This window comes from Sciurus vulgaris (assembly GCF_902686455.1).
Source record: "Sciurus vulgaris genome assembly, chromosome: 19".
NCBI lineage: Eukaryota > Metazoa > Chordata > Mammalia > Rodentia > Sciuridae > Sciurus > Sciurus vulgaris.
In genome coordinates, this window is record NC_136480.1 from 23052510 (window position 1) to 23071859 (window position 19350).

General features: G+C 40.1%; 1 protein-coding gene across 6 annotated transcripts; it reads right to left on the reverse strand.

Annotated features, from left to right (window-relative positions):
* Nucleotides 1-282: 282 nt before the first annotated feature.
* On the reverse strand, nucleotides 283-19031 carry UBA3 (ubiquitin like modifier activating enzyme 3). 6 transcript variants are annotated; one of them, XM_079122446.1, is made up of 18 exons: nucleotides 18923-18971; nucleotides 18703-18744; nucleotides 17141-17261; nucleotides 15792-15872; nucleotides 13470-13552; nucleotides 11687-11767; nucleotides 8659-8702; nucleotides 8096-8160; nucleotides 7652-7807; nucleotides 5917-6019; nucleotides 5662-5775; nucleotides 2818-2871; nucleotides 2378-2414; nucleotides 2213-2294; nucleotides 1771-1871; nucleotides 1569-1632; nucleotides 1409-1463; nucleotides 283-1080 (listed from the first exon to the last, which is right to left on the reverse strand). In XM_079122446.1, exons 1-18 carry the CDS (start codon nucleotides 18940-18942, stop codon nucleotides 992-994), a joined length of 1392 nt encoding a protein of 463 aa, XP_078978572.1. In that variant the 5' UTR covers nucleotides 18943-18971; the 3' UTR covers nucleotides 283-991. The 6 variants fall into 6 exon arrangements, with proteins under 6 accessions (XP_078978572.1, XP_078978569.1, XP_078978567.1 ...); XM_079122443.1 differs by lacking the exon at nucleotides 15792-15872 and having other exon boundaries at nucleotides 18923-19031; XM_079122441.1 differs by lacking the exon at nucleotides 18703-18744 and having other exon boundaries at nucleotides 18923-19000.
* Between the last annotated feature and the right edge of the window lie 319 nt (nucleotides 19032-19350).

Sequence of the window (19350 nt, forward strand, 5' to 3'; positions counted from 1 at the left end):
AACCCAGGTTTTTAGTACATGTGCTTAATTTTGGTTTGTGTTTTTGAAAAAACAAAAATATACTTAATTCAATTTCATTACATTATGTTAGAAGCAAATCAAATTAAACCATTTCACAATATAGTAGATCTATATTGTGAAAATCACTATAGCAAAAGTATTAATTCAGGTGCAATAAAAATCTGGTGATAGCAATTCTTCTAAACATTTAAAAATTATTCCTACATTACTTTGGAACTACTTACTATTCTTAATCTACTTTTAAAAATTTCAGTGAAAAAGGAAGGCAATGTATGATTTTATTAATAAATAGTGCAAAAGCATCAGCAATAACTGTTTAAACATTAAATTTTTTAAACAGCCATGTCCTGGCTTAAATCTGTGCATATTGGCCTCTGTGGCACTGCAAATAAATACATGAAAATAGTTCCTATTTTCATGCACAAGTATTCAGTTATAACACTGTTTACAAATTATTATGGACAAGATAAAATGCAATAATTAAATATTCATTTGGATAGCCACAGTGAGATAAGCATTAAATCAAGAAATAGGCTATGTTCAGGATACTCTAGATGTCAGGCTGTAATGTTACTTAAAACTGAATTCCTTATTTCCTTGAAGGTTGTCCTCAATATGTGGCGCTCAAGTGAAAGCCAAGGAGTGTTTTCTTCAAGCAAAATAACTACTCACAGGATGGCATCTGCCGCCTCCTCCAAAAGAAGCAACTCCTTTAGTTCAGGTAACCTCTCCCTCCAGGCATCACTTCCCATATTACGAAGTCACTTATAAGCACCAACCCCAAAATTCTGTCTTCAATGTAAGTTACCAAGTTAAAAAAGAGTAGTTCATTATATTAAAAAAAAAAAAAAAAAAAAAAAAAATCAATTTCCAGCAACACTAATGCTAAAAATGACATCAATAAAATTTCTTAGCATCCATGAAGTATCTTATTTCCCTAAGTGTTCTATTATGTGCAGATTTACTCTCCTTAAGAAGTAAAATGAAGTTTGAATAGTACAGTCTGTGGTGTTGTGACGTCAGCAACTGCCAATTCTTGTCCATCAACGAGTCCTAATTCTTAAAATAAAAGAAGCATATAATTAGCTCCAGCAAAAAAGGGGGAGGGAAAAACCCTCAAAAAAAGAAAAGAGAAAGATAACAAAATACACACAAACTATAGAGTTTTATGGGGTATTAAGCACAGGAATTCAGTTCTTTTTAAGCAAGGTATTTAATTTTTTGGAGATTTTTATTATTATTCTTTTAAAAGAGCAATTAATTCTAGTATTTCCAAAGATATGAGTAATTATGGTCTGACCATGTATACAGGCATTAAGTGCAAATCTAGAATAAGCATTTGCTTTTTTTACCAAAAAGAAAACTGTTAAATATATATTTAAAATACCTTTCAATGTCTTGGAAAGATTTGGTCTTGTTCGTTCTTCAATAGAGGTTACTGACTAGAAAACAAAAATTATATTAATGTAAAACACATTAAAGTGAAATTTAACTGTTACTATAATTTTCTGAAAAAAAAAAAAAAATTAAAAATGAACACTGATCACCTGTAAGTAAAGTGTTCTGTTTTTTCCCTCTAACGTGGCTGTAATAGCTGGAGATTTCATCTGCCTAAATATAATCATGAGAAAAATATACTAAATATCATTTTCTTAAAAAACGATTCTTGTTTTCAAAGTTTTAAAATACCAAAAAAAAAAAAAAAAAAAAAAAAATCTTCACAATATAACAAAAGTCCAGAACACTTACAGAGAAGCACTATTAGTTAGATAATCCAAAACCTCCTGCAGTTTTGCTGATGGAGAAAACTGAATGTTCTGAGGAAGCTGGCTACAAGCGGGGCAGTTTTCCTATGTACAGAAAACACAACAAATTTCATGGTACATGAACCAGTACTAGTCTCCTTGTAAACAGGAAATGGAAATCAAGCTAAACAATCATGTGTATTTCCTATGAAAACTGTATGCTTTAAAGGCTGTTTCTCAAACAGACCATTTCTTCTAAATTATTTTGCTATACAGTATTTATTTGAGGCTATCCATCAAAATATGCATAATAAGTAGAACTGATAGTTGGCAAGTAAAATATTTAGGGTATGGGCCATTCTGTTCAAATTGCTAACCAAAAATTAATATGTAAAAATCAAAGCATGCATGATCAAAAACGTTCCCATTAGTTGAACAGTACCGACCTTTCTCTCTGCTTCAAATGTGTAAGTGTACAGCCCGTCTACGTCATTGAATACCAAGTAATTATTAAGGGGAATGTATGCACTGCAATGAAAAGAGGTTCATCTTCATAGTCAAGCCATGTCAAAACACAGATTTACATATGTATTAAAAATGAAACTAATTACCTTGTAGCTATTTTAAAAACCTCAGTGGCACACACAGCTGAAAGGGAAGAAAATAAAGATGCTTTAACTCAACAATGATGACTATTGATTTATAAAAATATGCTCTTAACTTTTAAAAAGTAACATTTCAATTTGCTTTGTGTGATCCAAGAAACAGAGTAACATTTTTATTCCTCTTGATCAGATTAATGAACAGCCTGCTACACTGATTAAAAAGACATGGTATTAAAAGGCCCCTCCACTGAAGAGCACATCAAGACATATCACAGACAAAAATATGTGGTAGCCAACAGCTTGTTCTTCTTTGGTAACTTAATTACACAATTCACCCAAGATATTGAAATTCTGGGACACAAGTAGCTGCAGGAACATCAAATTACACACAGAATCAAAAACCAAAGGAAAGAAAATAAAACTAAGAGGTAACCTTTCTTCCTTACCTGCAATGACTGCATTTGTGGAAGCAACAGCAGGAATGATTCGTTTTACCACCCCTGAAAAAATATATCAAAAATGTGGTCATTTCTCTTAAACAGTTAAACAATGATTATTAATGCCATTTTCTGGCTTTCAAATCAGGGAGTAAAGTTTAATCATGAAACAAAATTTCACACTCTCATTTTGCAGTGTGCTCAGAATCTTAATCTATAGGAGCAAAGAGAAGAGATTTTTCTGGTATACAGAAAGCAAGGAGAACAAGCAGAGCAGGACAGGGCTGTGGCCTGTTCTCCCTACTGAGGCTCCATCATGAAGCTGCAAGTGCACACCATGTTCTGGGGAAGGTGTGGCAGGACAAAGGAAAGCCAGCCTGGAGCACACCTGGAATCCCAGTAGCTCAGAAGGCTGAGGCAGGAGGATCACTCAAGTTCAAGGCCAGTCTCAGCAACCTTAGCAAGGCCCTGAGCAACTTAGAGAGACCTGGTCTAAAAAAAAAAAAAAAAAAAAAAAAGCATTAAAAGGGCTAAGGATGTGGCTCAGTGGTAAGGGGTTCAATCCCTGGACCCCCCCAAAAAAAAAAGTGTTGATGAAGGAAACCACATCCTGAAAAGAGTTTACAGTTCTTGATCGAGACAAAGCACATCTACTTGTTGATCCTAACAATTGCCCAGCATATGCTGTATGCTAGACACTGTGCTAGGTGGTGTGCCCAGGGGCATGAAGGAAGTGTCTGATGGAACTTTCATTGTGAGGGAGGCCTTAACAGTCTAGTAAATGTACCAGGAGAAAATGAAATGGTATGTGTTAGGACAACAGTGGTGGGGGCAGTCCCTTAGTTAAGACAGCTGGAAGGCCTCCTGGAAGGGGTGTCAGAACTGAAATGTAAAGCATGGGAAGGACCCAGTCATGCACTGATTTCTCTAAACAGTAATGGCCACGATCCCAGAGCAGGACGCATAACAGTGACGCATAACAGTGTAAGTGTGAAAGAGTCTTTGCAAAAAAAAAAAATGAGGCTGTCAGTAAGTAGTGCTGTACAGTAAAAACAAGTAAAGTAATGAATGGTTTAGACATCAGTTGAGGCTGAACGAAGAGAGAATCTGGTTAAACAGCTACCTGAGGGGAGGAGCCAGCCTTGAGGGGATCAAGGAAAAGAATATCCCAGGCACAGGCTTCAGGGAATATTAAACTGCTAAGGGGTGAATGAGCTTGGTGTGTTCAAGGAACACCAAGCTGATCAGCACAGGGGAGGGTATGGGGTAAAGAGGATGGGGTATGAATGGAAGTTTCAAGTAACATTACTAGCACAGTGAATATAAGGAAATAGTCAAAAAGGGAAATGTGCAATTTGCAAAAAGAAGCACCTCTTCCTGGTCAACCTATGAGACTCTGGGGCAAAACTCTAGGAAGGATGGACTGTACTGGGCCAGGAGCCCTGCTGACTGTGACTGAGCTCTGTGACTGTTCAGAGGCAAGTCTTACGGGACCAGTCCCATCTAGCCACTGTGACTCCTCGGGCAACTCGGGGACACAGCGAAGACAGTGTATCCAGGCTTGTCTTGCTGAAGGACCAGAAAGGTCCAAAGAAATGTGAAATACTCTCAAAGGTCTAGTTAAGAGAGTGCGATATCCTGAAGGGCCTGCCCAGAGGCTGATTAGCATGTCTAGTCTCAGGCAGCTGAGCCCTGGGGTTTTTATTTTTTTGGCTGGGACTGAACCCAGGGCCTTGAGCATGGTAGGCAGTGCTCCACCACTGAGCTATATAGGTCTGGGAAGGACCAGTCCCAACTGCCCCACATCATGTCCCTGCTCGCTCACAGCCAAGGACCAGGAACCACGGGCTGGAGGTGATGTAGCGTTAGCCTCTCCATCCCTTTTTATTTTCTTGCCCAGTTGCCTAGGCTAGTCTAGAACTTTTGACTCTCCTGCCTCAGCCTCCTGAGTAGCTAGGATTGCAGGCATGCACCACCATGCTGGGCTAAAAATTTCAATTATTTGGAGGAGAAATAAAGAATATGTTTTTCAAAACAAAAGGTCAACAAAAGTTGGCAGAAGAATATATACAGAGAGAAACAGGAGGCTGAATTTTAAGAATAAATTTCTAAGAACCTATACTCAGATAAAACAAAACACCCCAAACTGCCAAGTCTATAATAGGGAGATGTGGTTTAGCAATTACATAGTGGAATAAGCAGTACACAGGAACGTGAAAGAATCCAAAGTGCAGCATCCGTGCAAAAGGAACAAAAGGCAGTAACAAAAACCCTTCTCCTGTGCGACTGCAGCAGCTGTCCAAGTCTGGCTGGAACAAGACCAAGACCCATCCCAGAATGCTGCCCTCTGGCTAGACAGTCAAGCAGCATGCACAACTGGAACACAGCCCTAGCAAGCACTGCCACGCGGCTCGAAGGAGGTCTGCAGCAGTGGGGACCGTGTCCTCAGTGCCTGCAGAGCATTGAGGAGAACTAGCCTGGGCTGAAACCCAGACCACAGGTGGAGACTTCTCTTCTTCCACAGAGACTACACAAAATAATCGTCCAACAGTCTCATCCAAATGTGAAAGGCACTGTCCACAGGAAGTAACGAACATGTCTTCAGTGAGAGGAAGCAGATACTCAGGGCCGTCACTCACTAAATCCCCCTAGCTAAGAAGTAGCGTGAACTCTGCTGGACTTGTTCCCCTCCTCCCATGGGGATCTGGAAACTATCATTTCCATGGTACCTTTACTGAATCTCAAATGGATGATATTGTCTAAATTCACTTATCAATTATTTCCCCAAAGAATTCCCAGTCCTTAAAAAGGGATCACCTCAAGATCATAACTCCTGACAATTCACTAACTTACCTTGGGTGAGTCTATATGTAACACCCCTAATATTATATTGTGATGCTCTCTCTAGAGATTTTTGGAAAATCCATTGAATATGTTCAGGATCATCTCCATCTAATAGAACCCCTTCTGTTTAAAAAAATAAAAAAGAGAGAAAGAAAAACAAATATGTAATCGCAAGCAATTTATTTTTTGATGAAATTATCCAAATGAATAATATAGAAAATACATATTTTACATAATTCTGGATTATTAAATTAGGTTCATTACCTCCAAAAGGTTGCTCTTTAGGCCACTGCAACATCCTTACATACTCAATACAATGTTCTGGTAGCCTGGGCATAGATGCAATGGTGCACATGGGAAAATTAACCTAAAACCACAGTTTGTCTTTTTTAGTGAATTTTAAGTGATGAATTATTTTAAAAAGCAACTTCCAATTACGATTTAGCTTGTAACAGTTTTTATAATTCACCTCAGAATCCACTTATATAAGGAAAACACTGTATGCCATTAATGCTTCTAAAACTAATGGAGCATCTTAGTCTCTTTAGGTTCATCTTCCTATAAAGACGGGTTGCCCTACACTTTTATGGTATGTAAATTTAAGCTCTGTTAGACCATGAGAAGTGCTGAATCAGATTCTCAAATATGAGTCACTTATGTTTATCTGATATTTAAACATATAGGTATGAAACAAAAAAAGCAAATTCAGAGAAACCAATTTTACGCGAAGTCATATAAAAATATAAAATCCAAACTATCCTTTAAATTGGGCATGTAGACTAAAGAGCCCCATCTTTGGAAACATCATTCTATTGCTGGTATTTTTATTTCCTTGATTAAGGACAGCTGTCCCCGCTTCATCTGTGGGGGATACGTTCCAAAGCCCTCAATAGAAGCCTGAAGCTGCAGATTCATACCAAACCCTACATATGCTGTTCTTCCCTATACATATATGCTTCAGCCTATGAAAAAGTTATAAATTAAATCTTATATATTAAATACAGGAATAACAATAAAACAATTAAAACACAGTATAATAAGAGTGATGTGAATGTGACCTCAAAGTGTCACTGTACTACAGATCTTAGAAAGCACAATTTACTGGTTTTGTTGATGTTCTGGCACCAGGGGTTAAACCCAGGGGCACTTAACCAGAGCCATATCCCCAGCCCTTTTTGTTTTGAGACAGGGTCTGGCCAAGTTGCTTGGGGCCTTGCTAAGTTGCTGAGGCTGGCTTTGAACCTGTGATCCTCCTGTCCCAACCACCACATGGGCCATCTCTTTTTCCACTGTATTGACCTTTTCACTGAAGGGAAGCACCTGCTGTTTCTGGCATGTATCAATTGCTCCTGTGCTCGGGAACCATTGTTACGTGAGACAGGAGCACCTCCCACACTTCCAGTGACACAGGACACTCATGGACACTCATGGAGCTGGGCAGGCAGGCCAGAATGGGATGACCTACGATTTCATCACACACTGAGTGCACAATTTAAAACTTACAAACTATCTATTTCCAGAATTTACCATTTAATGTTTTTGCAGCATAGGTGACTAAAACCAGGGAAAGCAAAAACATGGATGAGGGAGGACTACTGTGTAAGTGAAAACCAAATAAACTACAGCTTTATCTCAACATACAAGCTGTATTTCCCCTGATCCCTACCTCCCAAACAACTGATGCAAGTGAAGTATAAAACAAAACAGTTCAGAACTATGATATTCAGTCTATTTCTCTTTTCAAATAGACAAGAACCTCAGATTTTATTCTTTCTTCTTAAAATAATATTTTTCTAAATAAACTTATTTATTTATTTTGTGCTGGGGATTGAAGCCAGCCTCATGCATGCTAAATAGGTGCTTTACCACTGCACTACACCCCCAAGCCCTTAGCACAATTAAAAACGTTTCACCCCTAATTAAAAATCCTGACTAGACACGAGACTTCAGCCCCAATGTCTGCAGAAGATGCTATAGAAGTGCAGGTGCGTCTGGTTACCTGTGGAGGATAGAGCTCCAGCGTGCACTCAATGCAAGCAGTCATCCCAGGCAGGATCACCCGAGCGTTGCCTTTGAAACCTTCTGTGCCCCCATCTATCAGAGGGACGATGGAGCTCGGATCCAATACACCATCTTCATAGTTTAGGAGAGATATCTAGGGAAGCGTTTTGAATGTTGAAGAGGAGAAGGGGTTAAAACTGAACACCAGCAGCACGCTTCCAGGTAACTCTGGGAGGGTCATGCTGCTAATGTCTACACTCAAGGGTGACGGTGTTAACAATCTGTGCTCTCCCCTGAACCGGTGACTGGCAATTAACAGTAGTACATCTACTTAATCCAGAATAACATAAATTCTGATTTTCAAAAACAGGATATGCAATTCTGGTCCTTGGTATGTCAAAAATAGCAACAAACACCAGAGAACTATAACACGAGTCTTTACCAGCATTCCATTAATCCATCTTCTGGCTATGATGGAGTCCAGTCCACACACGATAATATGAAATTCTGAGAGAGACAAATGCAGGTTTATTTATTAGAAACGCAGTTCCACATGCTGTAACAACGTGCCACTCGGGTGCGGGGAGCCGACAGCAGGGAAAGCTGTGGGTCAGAGGGGACAGGAAATGACCTCCCACCCAAATGTGCTGAGAACCTGAAACTGCTCTAAAAAATGATTTATTAATTTAAATAAGGCAGTTTTACAAAATAATTCGCTTTTTTAGAAACAAATAATAAAGAGCATTTTATTTTGATCTCTCTTTCAAAGTCCCTGATCCTTGAGTAATTCTGACGCAAGTCCTCACAGAACAATGTAGCAAGTGGTGCTGACTGAGACCAAGACCTTGGTGCCCTCTTCTCAGGTGACTGGTTGAGAATCTGACTGAAAAAGCCAGTGCTGGGAAAATCAGTCAAAGAGAGTCTTCAACAGCCAGCAATCTTTGGAAAGGAGAGCAACTAAAAAGCTAAGAACTGAGGGAATTTAGTTTCAAGCCAACAACTTACGTCGATAGAAAGTGTCATTGAAATCTTGAATCTTGTTGAAGTGTCTGAACATAATAGGTAAAGGAACTTAAGCTGCTAAAATTTTAATTTCTAAAACGAACTTAAAAATGCCAACAGAACAAACGATAAGTGTATCTTTAAACAAGAAACAGTGTTCAAGCATTGGGATTCAAGAAATCTGACAAAACAGGAGCCTATTTTCTGACATAGCCTTTCCTCCTACCCTAGCCACTGGTTTCCTCCCTGTGAGCACCTATCGGAGCAATGCCCCTGCTGGGAAGTCCCCAGGCTACTTGTCCCTTGTTGGTTTTTTGTTTTGTTTTGGTACTGTAGATTGAACCCAGGGCCTCACACACACTAGGCAAGCCCTCTACTAGTAGGCAACATCTCCAGCACAGCCCTCCATTTAAAGAGCAAGATTTTAAATTTGTGCCTACAAATAAAGTCATGAAAAATAAATTTGATTCGCTCACCCATTCAGACCTCCATTCCTTTTGCCATTCAAGATGGTACATAAGGGGAGCCACCCAGAATCTGACCTTCCCTTTTCCTAAGTTACTTTTACTGCTCAGTGGTATTTGTGACATAGATATATTACAGTTGGCCATGAACACTGGCGCATGGGCTCTTCTGTGAACGTGTGTTCATTCCACTGGGCTATGTCCAGAAATGACACTACTGGGTGCTATGCAAGTTTATGCTTAGAATTTCAAGAACAGCCAAATTATTTTTGCAGATGGCTACCCTATTTTACATTTCCATGACATGTCAGTGATCTTGTTTTTCTATAATTTCATTAGCATTGGATACTATATTTTTTTAAGCTAGTCTAATAGGTGTGTCATAGTATCTCATTGTGGTTTTGATTCAATGCTGAACATCTTTTTAGGGGCTTTTTGCCATTTCTTTAGTAAAATATCCCTTTATATCTTTTATCCATTTTTAAATTGGGTTAACTGTTTGGTGATACTGGAGATTTAACCCAAGGTTTTACATATGCTAGGCAAGCACTATACCACTGAGCTATATCCCCAGCCATTTTTATTTTTATTTCGAGGCAGAGTCTCCCTTAAGTTGCCCAGATTGGCCTCAAAATTGCAATATCCTGCCACAGCCTCCACAGCAGCTAGGATTACAGAGTGCACCAGTGACCTGGGCTTACTAAGGAGTTTTCAGAATTCTTTATATATAGTTGGTCCTCTGTCTCCATAGGTTCTACAGGCATGGGTTCAACACTTTTGGATAGCATTTTTAAAAAAAGATTAGTGCCTGTACTAAACAAAGCTTTTACTTTGTCACTGTTCCCCACACATAGTTTAGCAACTTTCATAGCATTTAAATTGCATTAGGTATTATAAGTAATCTAGAAATGATTCGCCTTAGTAGTTATATGCAAATACCATGCCATTTTACACAAAGGATTTCAGCATCCTTTGGATCTTTGAGAGTTCCTGGATTAATCTGCATGGACACTAAAGGACAACCATATTCAAAACTTGAGTCCCTGGCCAGCTGCTCTATCACTTCCTCTAGTCTGATAGTCTGTCTATCCATCCCTGTAGGAGGATCTTTCACAGTTTTCAATTTAGTGAAGCCCATCTTTTTCTTCTATGGATGACGCTTCTGATATCATCTAAGGCTCGTCAACAAGTCCTAGGTCCCAGAGACACTGCGTCACCTTCTGGTTTCATACTTCACACTTATCCTACGACCCACTCTGCTGATCGTAGTGTGAGGAGGAGGTGCAGGTCAAGATGGCCTCCTTCACTTCAGCACCCCAGCTCCCCAGCACCACCTGTGGCAAGACAGCCTTCTTCCACCGAGCAGTTCTTGTGCCTCTCCAAGGAACGACTGCTGTCCCTGCTCTGGGTTCCTCTGGCCCTGCCGTTCTGGTCACTGATCTGTCTGGACTGTACAATACCATGCAGTTTTGATTAAATTACCCACAGAAGCTGGAATTGGACAATGATTGGTTCCACTTTATTCCCCCCCCTCCACCCCACCCCCACCCCCGCCAGAATTGTTTTAGTCTTTTCCTTTCTATACAAATTCTGGAATAATTTTGTATCAAAAAATGTTTTTGGGATAGTGATAGGAACTGTCACACAGAAGTGTCATTACCAAATTGAGTTTTTCAATCCTTTTATTTAGATATTCTTTGATTCTTTCATCAACATTTTATAGTTTTCAGTATACAGGTCTTGTTCTTGTATTATCTTGTTAAGATTTACACTTATATTTTATTGTTTTTACATGGTTCCATATGGCACTATACTTTAAATTTCAGTTTCCAGGTGCTCGCTATAGGGCATGGAAACACAGCTGTTGATTTTGATTTCTATAGGATCTCACATCTACATTCAATCTCCTGATTTCCTGTAAAATATCAAAAGTTGCCCAGATCTAAATTCATACCACAGTAGGAATACTCCTTTTGAAAACTGATTCTCATAAAAGTTAATTTTTTCTGACATAACACAACTTCCATTTGCCTGGTAACATACCAACTGTCTACTCTGTCAGTTACTAGAAGACACTACTGGCCTAGGAACTCAGTCTAGTAGAGGATGCGTGTGGCCGAGACTGAGACTAAGGACAACCATGCAAAATGAAAGCAGATGACGACACAGGCCACGTGAGCTTAACTGGAAAACTCAGGCACAGCTGGGCGACAGCCGCGCCCATCACCCCAGCTCCTAGGGAGGCTGCGGGAGAAGGAACCAAGCCCTAGGCCAGCCTGGGAAACTTACCTAGACCGCCCCAAATAAAACAGAAAGCGGTAGCTCAGTAGTAGAGTGCCCAGGGTTAATTCCAATAATGCAAAAAAATAAAAATAATAAAAATCTGGGCAAAAACACATTTATATAACCATAAAGAAAAGATGGAAAGACTATAAAACAAAAGGTTACTAGCCATTACCTCAGTAGTAAGATCTTGCCGCCTTTTTCCCTTATCCATACTCTTTGTTAAATATGTTATAATAAAATTTGCTTTCAAAAAGCAAGCTATGTTTTTGACAAAAGGATACGGAACCACATTGCAATTAGGAATCCTGTCATTTAGAAATTCTGCAGCAACTTCAGCCTTAGGTCTTCCAACATCTTTAGGCCTAAGGAAAAATTATATTTAAATCATCATTCATAATATAAATCTAGATGATCCATATAATTAACTTTTAAACATAAATATAAATCCTCCATGAGTTTACTTATAGAATATAATTTTTTTTAATTAAGCATTTTTACACCAATAACTTCCAACCATAAATATCAATTTTTCTGATGGTCCAAATTACCATGACATCTAATTATGTATTTAAGTGAAAACATGAATAGTGCTTTTTTTCCCCAGATAAAGCACAAAAATGCCGTTTCCTGGTCAGTTCTCACTATGACATTATTCACTGTAAAAATCCTGTTCCAGAACCAAGCATTCTAAGTACTGAGCCTGAACCCAGAACCTCAAGAGGTTCCTTACCTACTATGCAGGCATTGACTAAGATACAGAGGTTCATTCTGGGATATGAAAACTCTCTATCATCACCTTCCAGTGTGTGCTAAGTAGTAAATTCTGGGTCCCTTAAGCAGCTTTATTCATGTTTTTAATGAAGGAGTAATTTTCAAAGGCATTACCTAAAAACTGCAAATAATAACCACGTATGTAAACAGGAGAGGACTCCATTCCCTCTGCCAACAGTACCAAGGGCATCTCTCTTCCTAATACTCCTCATCCTCCTCATCTAAGGATTGCTCCTTCATGCACTCAGGAAGGGCCTCAAGACTACTAACTTCGTGACACATTTTATCATATGCACACCTATCAGACCCACCAGATTTAAACACCTGGAAGAAAGCAAGCATGTATTCCTTCATGTCTAACATGAACACTTTAAAACAAAGGAAAATAACACATCACATTGGCTTATTAGATTATATTTTATTTAAAATTGGAATTTTGAAGAAAAATAGCAGGTTGGAATTTCAAAGAAAAACACTTTAGTAGGTTAATTTTTCTCTTCTCCACAGAGCAATATTCTTTTTAGATTCAATATTCTTTTTAGAGTGTTATTGTCAGTTTGTTCTGATTTGCATCAGAAGAGAGGGCTATAAACCAGAGCACTTGATTTCAGTATTGGTTCAACTACTGTGCACACAGGAAGCTCCTTGAGTGTATAGTAGGGATCATGCCATGCATCCTGAAATCTGCAGCAGATACCAAGCAGAAGAACCCCACATGGTTTCTGGGAAGACAGTAGGTTTACATTCTAAGTGGGATCTGACTGCTCCACCAAGACTGTCTTATGTAAGGCCTTACATAAAATGGCCTTTTGCACACATCCTTACGGACATCTTGACTGAATTACTTAACTTTGAAAGCAAGTATCTACATTGAAGACGCTCTGAGATTATATAAAGTAACACATATAGATTTTAGAAAGTGGTTAGCACTTCATAAACACTCAATAAATGTCAACTATCATTATTATCTTCAGCCAGTAGCCACAAATTAAAGGACATGGTCTGTTACCAATAACCAATCATTCAGTGGTCTTTTAGAGCATTTATATAATCAAACTTTGTCAGACTAGAAATGGCCCACATACAAAAAATGGATATATGTGCTTACAGAACTATTTTCCACTCAAATACTCAAAATTATCATGCAAAACTTTAAAACTGAGTGCAAGTTCTTTTTTTCCTAAATGAACATTATATTCTCAATTAGTTTTAAAAAAATCTATTAAGCTACAATGTACTCAAGTTCAAATGTTTTTCAGGGTTAAGAAAACAAACTATGATATGAAAACTTACCTAAATAAAAACTGCCTATTTAGATTGGAAACATCTATCGTGTCCATGTCTATAACATGAATCTGCCTAAAACCAGACAGAGCCTGTGGGAACAAAAGCAATCCAATTAAGCATAAGTGCCCTGACAGTTGTGGAAATTTAAGATTTGTTTTCAGTGCAGCCCACACCCAAAACTCTTGGTAACAAGTTCTACACAACTGCATTCCATGATTTTACTAAAAGAAGTCTACATGCACATAAAATGTGTGAAGGGCAAAATGCAACAGCCTGTAACCAAAGGACAGAGCTCGAGTTTCTGTGGCTCCTGAGTCTGCCGTTCCCTGCCTAGAGGGGTGTCCCCCAGGCTCCTGCGTGGCGCTCTGCCCAGCGCCCGCCCTGCTCCAAGACAGCCCGTGCAGCCACACCAGGCTGCCTCTCCTGCCTCCTCCCTTTCTTCACAGCATGGTCGCCACCTACAGATTCTGCTGGTCTTCCCTCAGCTAAAATGTGAGGGCACGCACACCTGTCTGTTGCTCAATACTGCATCTTTCCCATCTAAAGTGGTGCTTGACACATGCGGAGGAGGCTCAAGAAATATTTGCTCAATCAGTGAGGTAATGCCAGATTCTTTGTTTAGAACGAATCATTAGAGGCCATCCAGTCACTAAATAAAAAACAAAACAAGAAAACCATGGATCTCTTATGTGCTATGGCTAAATAAAACAAAGTAACAAGGGAGAAAACTGAAATCCTAAGTTTTTGTGTGTGTATAAGAAGTTATTATGATGTAACAAATAAATAACAGCCACTCCTTAAAGCTGTCTGATGACTAATCCTCAGAACTAATCTTTAATTACTTTACATTTAAAATTAGTACACACCACATCAGAAACAATGGCTTCAAAATGGAAGTAAAGCTTCAGGAAATTTGTATATCCACAATGCTTAACAAAACCACTGCCTGAGCTCCATGAGAAGTTCCCTTCCAGAAGTCTGTGGCCTCGCACCGTAGGAGCAGCTAAATCTAATCAAGTGCCATCCCTCTGGCATGCCAACAGAGACTGTCACACACACTGCTATCTACTTGTCTCCCCAGTAAAAATGTACATTCACTGCAGAGACCATGAAGAGCTTCAATTCCCACAGAAGCCAGCCTAATACTATGTACAATGAACATTTAAATTTCTGCAACTTCAGTAGGAGTGACATTAGTGTTTTCTCACACAATTATTGCAGCTTTGTTTATACAAAACTTTTTTTTTTTTTTTTTTGGTATTGGAGATTTAACCCAGGAGTACTTAACTCCTGAGCCCCAGCCCCAGCCTTTTTTATTTTTAATTTTGAGACAGGTTCTCATTAAATTGCTTAGGGACTCTCTAAGTTGCTGAGGCTGGTCTTAAATTGCCCCAAGTCGCTGAGATTATAGGTATGTGCCACTGTGCCCAGCTTTTATACCAAAACTTCAACTGCCTTGGGCAACCATTCAGATCTCCCATTTGTCTCTGGCCTGCTTCATCTTCTCAAGCATTTCCACTGTTCTGCACAGCAATGAGAAGCCCACCATGTAACAGCTTTAAATCAATTCTCCCCTTACCTAATTTTGTTAAATAAACTGATAAAAGACTTAGAAAAAGCCATTGTGTTTTTATAAGAAGTTAATGAAACCAATTAATTATACAGCAAATTATGAATTTTCATACAGTATATAGAAATAGCTTCACTACAGGTTTAGCTGTCCCAAATTTAGGGGTCTACCATTGGTCATCAAAAATTACCATTTTATTAGGTCATATAATGCTTACTGCTTCAGTGAAAAAGAACACTAGTCTAACAGTTGATTCTAGGTCATTCACTATAATCCAGAAAATTCTGGGAAAGTCATGTAACTTCCCTGACTTCAATGTTTCATTCTATATAAAATGATACAATGTTCACTCATCTAGTTGGCTTATTTGGAGAAACAAAAGAAACAATAAATTATTTGAAACTACATATTAAAACACCAGTTACCTGTTTTGTTATTTATTTCAGGGTCAGTGAAATAAAGTGGGCACTTTGCAAAAGAATATACCAAAATTTGGTCAAGAGCAGAGAAGAAAATGGAAGTAAGAAATTCTATCCATGACTTCATAGTTGAGAACTTTATAGAGTTCAAAAAGTTCCAAAGTGATGTCCTTGATCTAATTTACTGTCTAGAATTTGACCTGCTAAATTCATCTAACAAGGACTCAAGAAAAAGTTGACACACAGAGAAATTTCCTAAGGATTTACTCATCACCAAAGACAATAATATTTTATATCTTTATATATATATATATATATATATACACACATATATATTACCAGATTTTTCAGGAGCTCACATCCTAAGCCACCAGCTCCAATGATTAGAACTTTACATGTATCTAACAAAAACTGGAGAGACTGTAAAGAATGGAAAGGCATATTAAAATCTCAATGATTACCATTAATAAACCAACAAACCACAAGACAGCTTCTGTGTACCCATGAAAAATACAATTAAAGAGCACAGTTTTCATTTGATCAGTTACTTCAAATTTATGAATCAGATTGGAGCAGAAATTCTAAAATACTAATGATTTCACAGTTTTGATGTTTTTAAATTGACTTTTACTATGTAAAATTAAAAGGCTATTTCTAATATGAAAAGCTATCCTAATTATTTTTCCTTAAATTCTTGAAAGGGTAGGGAAAACATCAAATTCACTTACTTAACTGATTTCCTAGAAATAGAAAAGTTTAAAAATCTTAAAAAGAGATGATGGAGCATTGCATGAGGTGTTTAAAGCTTTAAGAAATAAGGTAAGAACAATAACAGCTGTTTTTGAACATAGTAAGAGAAACAAAACATGAGATGACAGGAGAAAAAACAGATGAAACTCAGAAAATTCCTTATCAGCAAAAATACAATTTCAAACAATAATTTAACAGAGGAGATAATCTTAAATCATCAAGCAAAAACAAACAAAAACTTTAAAAGTACAAGAAAGTATGGTATATTATCCAAAGAAAGCAGAAGTAAACCTGTCAATTCTGTTCAACTACACAAGGATGAGACCATGGGCCAAACTCAAAACTCTGCACACTAAATTTTGGGAGCTGCACAATATTTCTATTTCAAAATAATACCTCTTCATGAATACAAAAGAACATAAAAATTTACTGCAAAGAACCCTTTTTTCCACCTTATAATGAAAAGCAAATTGTACCTAATTGACCATTCGCTTCAAGTCAGACATTATCAGTTCAAAATTCTATCATATAGTACACAGATTTTTAACATGTAATTCATTATAGTCAATGCTAAGTAAAGATGCTCATTCCAGCTCAATTTCAAAACTTAAACATATCTATATTCCTGTCAAAAGTTAATTTCTCATAGCAAAGTTACAAAAGGAAATGTGTCTAAGAAATCACTTTAAATTGGAATTTAAAGTGAAACAATTTGAATAAAGTTATGAAGTGAAAATTTTCAACTTACATAATATGAAAGTGGCTCAAATATTAGTCATTCAAATAAAATCACTTGCCAATATTCAACTTAATACTTCAAGATAACTTTGTTTCACCAGTTAGTATTTGCATTATAAGAGCAAATTAAAAAGGAAGCATTTTATTATTTTCAAAATGTAAACTACTAGAGCAATTATTTAAAAATAAATGTTTCTCACTTCAGTGCTTGGTTCGAAATCAGGGTGTGTGAAGGGTCCAGATCGCTCGAGGAACTTCTTTACATGGTTCCAGCGACCTTCCCAGTCTCCAGTGTCCCCACACCCACCATCAACAGCCATTCTGCACAGAACACAGTAAATTCAACTGCAAAGATCAGTATGAAAAAGTCACACCTATAACTATTATGGTTTTCCTGAATGAAAAGGTAACCATACCACACCTGCTCAAATAGAATAGGAAATGTTCAATGTGGTTATGTTTAGGCTTTCCAATTTGTCTTGCCTATTATATTGGTTAATCTAAAATTAAGAACTCTGTGTTTGACTCTATTTTTAATTTCATCCATTTGATGAAATAAATCAGCGTGTTTACGGGTTCCTAGAGCAACCCAGGATCAAACTTGGAATATCGATCTATCCATGAGAAATGGACTTCTCTGCATTTTGCATTTACAAAAGATCACTGCAAACTTTTAGTCCGTGCCTTCAAAACACTGGATCAGGAGGTATCAGATAAGTAGGGCACTTTCACAACTGTGCTGTTTCCACTATACGACTGTCTATTTTCCTTTCTGAGTCAGATTGGTGTGAGTTAAAGATCATTTTTTTAAAAATATTTTGTTTTAGTTGTAGGTGGACACAATACCTTTCTGTTATTTTTATGTGGTCCTGAGGATCGAACCCAGGCCCTCACGCAGGCTAGGTGAGTGCTCTACTACTGAGCCACAACCCCAGCCCTAAAGATCATTTTTGATGAAAGGAACTTTCAGGCTTTTCTCTCAGAAAGAAACGGAGGTCCCAACTTAAGAAAATACAGAATCGTACGGTGAGGCGGTGGTTGTCACTAAACATACACCAAAAAAAAGGTGTTTCAGAGGCAGTATCAGCTAGAATCCTTCCGGACACAGCTGCGGGCTCGGGGCTCCACCGACAATAAGCACATTATTTCCTGGTCAGTGCAGGATTCTTGGCTGGTTGTGCCTCTTTTTCACAATCTCCATAAACCCACAATCTCGCTCTTCAAACATCAGTGACATCAAATTTTTTAAAACGGACCAAGAAATGCTGTTATCAAGAAGGACCTCGGTTTCCCGCAGGGCTGGGCCGGGCTGCACAACTAGCAACGCTGTCCTCTGAGCAGGCCAGTGACGGCCACAGCCTCACCCACCGGGGCCTCGCTACCCGAGGGGCTCGGCCGCGCTGGGCACTCGGGGCGCCCGGCCTGCAACTGTCACTCGGCGCACACGTGTGGGCTCGGCGGCGGGCGGGCTGAGGCCGGCGTGCCACTCGGCCGTCAGAGCCGCGCCGCCGGAGCCCCTCCCCCGCGCACCGAGGCCGGGCCGGCGCGGCCAGACCCGGGCCCGCGACCCCGCCCGGCTGGCGCGCAGCGCGGGGCGCCGGCCGCGGGCCCCCGGCGCTCCCCGGGCTGCGGCGCAGGCCGCGGTCCCCGCGCGGCGGCAGGGCCCCGGCCCGCCCCGGCCCCCCGGCCGCTGCGGCTGTCCCCGCGCCGGGGCGGGAGGCGGGGGTCCCCGGAGAGGCCCCGGCCTCCCGGCAGCACTAACTTCTCAGCCAGCAGCTCCTCTACTCTCCTTCTTTTCTTCTCCCTAAAAGAAAGAGAGAATAAAAGAAGGGTCAGCATCACGCCGCACACTGGCGCCGCGAAGGGATGGGGCGAGGGGACGGGGCGGGGGAGGGGACCCCGGCGGCGGCGGCAACCGCCCACCGCCGCGCTCTCACAGCCAGCCCAGCCCGGCGCGCAGGCCGGCCAACCCCGGTACTTACGGCTCCTCGCCATCCGCCATATTGCTCCCGCCGCTTCCCAGGCGCCCTCGCGGCGGCGAAGGGTGGAGCCCCAGGGAGGGGCGGGGCAGGAGGAGGGGCGGGGCGACAGGAAGGAGAGGAGGGCGGGTCTGGGGAGGGGGCGGAGACTAGGAGGCTAGGAAGGGCGGGGCCTGAGAGAGGAGCAGGGCCAATAGAAGAGAAGGGAGGGCGATGCGGGAGGAAGAGATGGGGCCTATGGGAGGAGAGGGAGGACTGAGAATGAGGAAGGGGCGTGGCGTGGACTACAGGAAGGAAAGGGACAATCGAGAGGAAGGAAGGGGAGGAGCCTACGGGGAGAAAAGGGAGGGCGAGGCCGGAGAAAGGGCGTGGCCGGGGGGGGAGGAGAAAGAGGAAGGACTCTGAGGAAGGGGCGTGGCCTACAGGAAAGA